At 35.9% G+C, this 6,934-nt stretch overlaps 1 protein-coding gene across 1 annotated transcript; it reads left to right on the plus strand.

Moving 5' to 3' along the window:
- Positions 1-921: 921 nt before the first annotated feature.
- On the plus strand, positions 922-4,095 carry LOC141816978 (uncharacterized). Its single transcript, XM_074704693.1, has 6 exons — positions 922-1,152; positions 2,070-2,101; positions 2,382-2,617; positions 2,702-2,826; positions 2,903-3,038; positions 3,670-4,095. The coding sequence occupies exons 1-6, from the start codon at positions 944-946 to the stop codon at positions 3,733-3,735; spliced, it is 804 nt and encodes a 267-aa protein (XP_074560794.1). The 5' UTR covers positions 922-943; the 3' UTR covers positions 3,736-4,095.
- The last annotated feature ends 2,839 nt before the right edge of the window (positions 4,096-6,934 follow it).

Raw genomic sequence — 6,934 nt, forward strand, 5'->3', positions numbered from 1 at the left:
TTTCCCACCGCCGCTCGACCTAGCTGCTAATCTCCTTCCCACCGCCGCTCCCACCTCTCGCCTTTTCCCACCGCCGCTCGACCCTAGCTATCCCACTCGATTTCATCCGCTTCCTTCTCCTCGCCGTGCATACAAGCCTCAGAGAGAAGGTCGTCCTCCGCCGGCGTGTGCTTCTCCTCCGTTACCTCCCTCAGAGAGAAGGCCGCCTCAGGCTGTGAGTTTTTTTCTTTTTGTATTGCCAAACCCTAGATTGCTTGGATACGTTCATCTTCCTCAGTCTCTCCCATGGAAATTCTTAATCGTTGCCATCGATCACTGAAGGCTTGACCTTGATCAACCTTTGTATATATTCTCACAGCTATCTTGCATAGCATAGATGAATTAGATCATCTTCTCACAGCTGGATATCTTGTACGAGAAATCAGAATCTTTAGTAAGCTGATTGAAGGTTGTTCTTGTCTGTTCGTAAACACAATATCTGACATGCAGTTTTAATTTTTTTTAACCAAAACCATTAACGAATGTTTTAGTTTATGGTATATGGGATAAGTGATAGTTTTGTAGCAGGTTTGCTTTAGTTGAAATCCTTTCTAAAATCCTGGTTACAAATATATATTGTCGGTAGAGAATGCTATCTGATTATAGATAATATAGATAAAGTTTGTTTATTGTTCACAAGATGATCTAGATAAACTAATATTTCTTTTAGACTAAATTATTTATATGCTGATGTCTTTTATTTGGTTCATAAATTGTTTCATATCTTTCACAAGGATAATTGAAAGATATGTCTATATTTCTATCCTTTATACAAAAGTGTTACTGCCTGTCTTTTGTTTCTTGTGATGTGGACAAAGCAATAGTAACCTCTTACTCACTTTATTATTGGCTTTTGGTCATTCTGTTATACAGTTTTGGTTTGTTGTTGTGAAGTTGCAAGGATATGGCTGGTGGTTTCAGAGTGCTACATCTTGTTTGGCCATTTTTGGCTTTTTTGCCTGAAGTTCAGAGTGCTGATCAAAAAATTCCATTTAGAGAAAAGGTCATATACACTGTTATTTCCCTCTTTATCTTTATGGTTTGCAGTCAGCTACCTCTTTATGGAATTCATTCAACTACTGGAGCGGATATACACTGTTATTCTCCTATATGGTAAATATACAGTCAAGATACTTCTATTGCCAAATAATTAGAACAAGTTTAACTAGCAAAATGCATTTAGTGTTTGAATGTTTGTTATTGAAGTGTTTAATTATCTTCAATTTCAGAAGATAACCTAACTAGCTAAAGATTTATATTTCGTTATAATTATTTGGTGGAAATTTTTGTATTAGTTCAATTATCAAAAGCCTGGTCAGTATTCCAGGAGATAAAGTGTTGGTTGATAGCAACATTTTTGTTATCAAAGAAATATAATTGCAGTTAAAAGTGACAAGATGCAATGTTATAAAAATATCTTTAAATCTATTGACATGATGGTTTTTTGTGAATCATTTGTAGTAGTTGTATCTTATATTGTTATTCATTCTGGATGAAATATATCTCCGTTTTGACATGATGTTTTTTTGTAAAGTAAGCTAACTGATTCGTTGGATAAGCATAGGAATAGTAGAAACAAGATTTGAAATGGGATAGAGGGAAGAAACAACTATTTAGTGGACCAATGCAGATAGTTCAAACTAATTAATGTCTGAATGTTTGTTGAGAATAATATGAAACAGAGCTATAAACTATATCTCCATTTTGTTTCTTTATAGTTACACCATTTTAATGAATAAATACAATCATTTTTTCAACTCATGGATTCTCATCGATAACTTAAAACAAATGACTGAAGAATAAGGATTTCCATTCCAAAAAAAGAAAAAAATAAAAAGAATTGTGGGAAGGTTGTTATATGATTAATAATGATATATAAGAGGTTTGAGTAAGGGCGTCTATATTTTGTTGCTTTTTTAACTTAAATGCATTCTAGTTCATTGGATTTATATTCAATCAGATTCTAATCATAGATTTTTAAGATTATGAACTTTGATATGTGCATTCCTATTAGAATCGTTTGCTACCAGCAACATGCATACATATTACCTTGGAGATCCCAGTATGTTTTGAAAAAGGCAAAGAGCAATATAGAGGAACACAATTGGAAAATGAAAGGACCGAACAGATATGTTTAGGAGACATAATTATGGCAACTTCTTCCTTGGCCGCACTGCTGCAGTACTGGCCCTCCCTAACTGCTCTCATGCTGGTTTCCTCCTAAGTGGATGAATGACCTACCCTCTATGTATAACATGGTAAGCTGGTGGTTTACTGGAAAAGATGTGTTGGAAGAAGGGTTTCTATCTTTTCTTATCTATGCTATGCAAGATAGCTGTGAGACCAATTAATGGAAGCTTTCTACCGTCAGAATCTTCCAAATGTGACCAACTTACTCGCTACAATCTTGGTCTTTCTGATTGTTATCTACTTCCAAGGCTTTCGGGTTGTGTTGCCTGTGAGGTCAAAGAATGCCCGTGGGCAGCAAGGCTCTTACCCTATCAAGCTGTTCTACACCTCTAACATGCCCATCATCTTACAGTCAGCTCTTGTCTCAAACCTTTATTTCATCTCCCAGGTACATCTTACCAGCATATGCATCTTTAAGGTTATAGCATCCTACACATTATGTTAACTCTGAACTCTCCTTTGTCCACTACAGTTGTTGTACAGGAGGTACAGTGGAAATTTCCTTGTCAATCTGCTAGGTAAGTGGAAAGAATCAGAGTACTCTGGTCAATCCATTCCTGTTGGTGGTATAGCTTACTACATTACTGCTCCATCAAGGTGATCATCTCTATTCCCCTCCAATTTCAAGTTATCTATTCAAAGTGTTTAACTAATTCTGAACTAAGTTATGCAGTTTGGCGGATATGGCAGCAAACCCATTTCATGCACTTTTTTATATAGTCTTCATGCTCTCAGCTTGTGCTCTTTTCTCCAAAACTTGGATAGAGGTTTCTGGTTCATCTGCAAGGGATGTGGCTAAGCAACTTAAGGTAAACTATAACATTATCCCATTGCATTCGAGGTCGCTGCATGACATTTTTAAACACTGGTTAATCATGGAGTGCACACCAGATATTTGATTGACAGTTGTAGTTACCTAGCAATTTAACATTTTAGATCAGAAAAGAAAGTTTACTAACCTGACTATTTAAATTGTTCTTGACCCAATTTCTTCCTCTGGAATTTTGTGAGACAAAGTTGAACATGCTACAGTGCTGATGCTATCTGATTTCATGTTTAATTCAAGTTAATCTTGTAGGCATGTTTAATTTCTTCATCTGGTTTGTTGCATCTTGGGTTTGTAGGCATGTTTAATTCAAGTTGATCTTGTATTTGTATGCATCTTGGGTGTAATTAACCTTTTTTTTTTGAGTTGATATAATTGACATTTTATCTTCGATTTTGTAGCCATGTGTTGTTGGTAGAATGCTTTGATTAGTAGGTGCTCTTCTTTGTTCTTAATTATGTGTATACAATTATTTGGTGTGGTGAACAACCCACTTATTTCTATAATTTGTTGATTATGGGAGTTCTATAATCATGATTCATTTTGGTTTTTTTGTCACATTGCGGTTTGATGATTTAACATATCAAATTTTTCACTACTACTTTTTTTTTCAGACAAAAGTGAAGAATGCGAGTCGTGGGGATATCAGTGAGAACAGCAAATGCAAATTAATTCATTGATGTGTTGATGGAGTTGTGGCAGAAGGCCGAATTGCATCTATAGATCCAAATGCAAGAGTACATCACGTTCCTCTTGGTGGATCTTGCTGAAAAGTTTGGATTGATAGAGTTTTTGTTAAGAAGGTGGACATACTTCGACCAAATGAAGAAATGCTTTTTCTTGAGGATGCAATAGGAAGTACGATTGCTTGGTTATCTAAATATATTATTGTGTAACTAATTTAGATTTTGATTTTAACCTTTTCAGAAAAAAAACATAGAACTAAAGAGTTTTTTATTATTATGATCCATTGTTATTAAGTAAAGTCTGGTATTTGTTGGATATATATACTAGTTTGAAATGATATTATTATTGTGTTATTTGTGTGTGGTTGTTGTTGTTGTGTGTAGTATCTATGTTGTTATTAATTATTTGAATTTATAATTATGATTTGAATGGTTTGAAACGTAGTTATAATCAAGAATGATTTGAATGGTTTGACTTGTGATTGATCTCATCGGCAGCGTACAATGCACGCTGCGATTGATCGCATAGACAGTGCACATTGTGCGCTGCGATTGTCTGGATGTGATCAATCGCAGCGCGCAATGTGCATCGCGGATGATCTCATTCGCGGCGCGCAATGCACGCCGCGGATGATCGCATCCGCAGCGCACAATGCGAGCTGCGGATGAGATCATCCGCAGCGCACATTGCGTGCTGCAATTGTCCACATCCGCAGCGCGCAATGCACGCTGCGGATGCCTAATGACTTTTAACAGCTTTCAACTGTGCAGCGTGCGATGTGCGCTGCAGATAGCATATTTGCGCGCTGCGGAAAGTCATTTTTGTTGTAGTGATACTAAGATAGTTTCAAATACTATTGGACAAATGTGAACTTAGACAATGTTGTGGAGGAAATGTGATTTGTATTTTGAAAGATTATAAACTTAGCATTGCATGATCCCATAGCAAAATGTCATTTCACAAGACCCTAGGAAGGATTGTTATGTATATGAACTTAACATTTATATATCTTATCCACTTTCTTTTAATGTGTTGCATTCTTGTTTGTTTTAATTAAGGATGGTATATGGATTTAGGGGGAGTTCTTGTAGTTTTAACATACTTCAATCATGACTCCAAATCTACAATTTAGACACATTTCATAAACACATATGAAAGCTTTAGTGATATCTACCTATAGACAATCTTAATCATCAAGAATGTTGATACAAAGCTTTTGTACCATTAAGAGTTTTCACAATTTTTGAAACTTGGTATCAAACCTGTAGAATACAATTATGTTTCATAAATTTATATTTTTCCTTGATAATACATGTGAAAAAAATGTGCTCGTAAAATTTCAGATTTTTCTGAATTTTGTGGAATTTTAAAGGATTTTCTGAAGTTCACTACATAGAGCTGATTTCAAAGTTTCAGTCGATTGATGCAGAATTCAGTCGACTGGAGCAGTCAACTGCAGGCCAGAGTTCACTCGACTGAAAAATCTGTGAGTTTTTAAATCAAGGAATCAGTCGACTGGTTCATCCATCAGTCGACTGATGTGACTGAAATCTTCAAATTTTAATCCATTCTTGACTATTTGTGTATCCTATAACTTACCATTCTTTGACACATAATCTAGAAACATTTTTATGGTATATAGGATTAATCATACATATAATTTAGGCTCCACAAAGCATTATTTGTAACGCCCGCCCTTACGTGGGCCCTTGACGGACGCTACAGTTCTACTATTCATTTCATTACATTCATTCAACTATCATATACGAACCACTAAAACTTTACTTTGCAGCGGAAACATTAACACTATTTACAAACAGAAGTTCATATATGATAAATAAACACTAACCTAATAATAACAATAAGGACTAACCTAGGTTGCATGGCAATTCTAGATTACAAAGTTCTAAACATGATAATTAAGTTACTGAACATGATAATTAAGACATGGGTTAACATGCATATATAAATTAATTGCATGGCCGAGGCTTAGTCAAGTCACCACCACACACATCTTCTCAGCCCTGTCCCGCTGCTTCCCATTTCTTAATACCTGTTGGCTGGATCTGCAATATAAGGAAGCATCTATAAGCATAAAGCTTAGTAAGTTCCCTTCCTACTCACAAAATCCAATCGTTACATAACATCATAACATTAAAGCATAGAAGCATATCAACATTTCCTAAACATGCATATTCAATCATTGGTTATTCACATCGTATCATAAACATGAAAATCATTTCCTTTTGAAAATATCTAACTTAATAGATAAACATAATCATCATCATTTTTGGGGATCCCTGGCTTGTACCCATTCATTTCTTTTGCGCGCATACATACCAAGTAGTACGAGGTAGCTAATCCCGACTACACGGTTACTAGGTCTTCTCAAATGTCCTTCGACCTAGGGGCAACTTTTGGAGCCCATCCCTTGGATCCCTTTCGGATTCCGGTACAAGCCATTCATTTAAAGTAAAATAACTTTCGTAAATTTTCTTTTCATTTTCACGTGAATGTTCCTTAACCTTTTTCTTTCATACATGGTGAACATCCACATGGCATTTCATACATACATTTGACATAAGGAATTTCATAACATCTTATTCTTAACAACATATAAACCTTAATTTAGGTTTGGCTGAGCTTTCTGAACATGCTATCATAAAATTTTAGGTTCATAACCTTAAACCGATCAAACCAGAAGAATTATGTCTCTGTAATCGATCGAAGGATCGATTTATAGCCCTTAATCGATCAGAAGATCGATTCTGGTTCTCTGTTCGTCACAGTAGCCTCTGTAATCGATCACCCGATCGATTACAGAAGCGTAATCGATCAACTGATCGATTACAGAGGCTTAATCGATCGGTGGATCGATCAAAACCCGCGATCTGGCTTCTCATTACAACGTGTAATCGATCGATTGATCGATTACACCCTCTGGTAATCGACCAACCGGTCGATTACCCGTCCTTCGGTTCTAAAGAAGCGGAAAAAGAAAAACAATCGAGAAGAGGGGTTTATAAAGGGAAGAGAGGAGTTATCGATCGAGATCTCTAACTTCCCACTACTCCCACGTCTTCAACCCACTAATGCCTCTCCGTCTGGTTTAATGGAATTTTATGAACCCTTAGGTATAACAAGCATTTCCCTCATGTCTTTAACAAGAATCGATTACTATCTCATATGGTT

The sequence above is a fragment of the Curcuma longa genome, unplaced genomic scaffold (assembly GCF_044706935.1).
Source record: "Curcuma longa cultivar G26 ecotype Majalengka, Jawa Barat unplaced genomic scaffold, ITB_CL_G26_1.1 contig_18937, whole genome shotgun sequence".
Lineage (NCBI taxonomy): Eukaryota > Viridiplantae > Streptophyta > Magnoliopsida > Zingiberales > Zingiberaceae > Curcuma > Curcuma longa.

Coding starts and splice junctions, on each gene's coding strand:
- LOC141816978 (XM_074704693.1), top strand. CDS start 944: ATGGCTGGTGGTTTCAGAGTGCTACATCTTGTTTGGCCATTTTTGGCT. Junction 1,153..2,069: donor CACTGTTATTCTCCTATATG/GTAAATATACAG, acceptor GTTTGCTACCAG/CAACATGCATACATATTACC. Junction 3,039..3,669: donor ATGTGGCTAAGCAACTTAAG/GTAAACTATAAC, acceptor TTTTTTTTTCAG/ACAAAAGTGAAGAATGCGAG.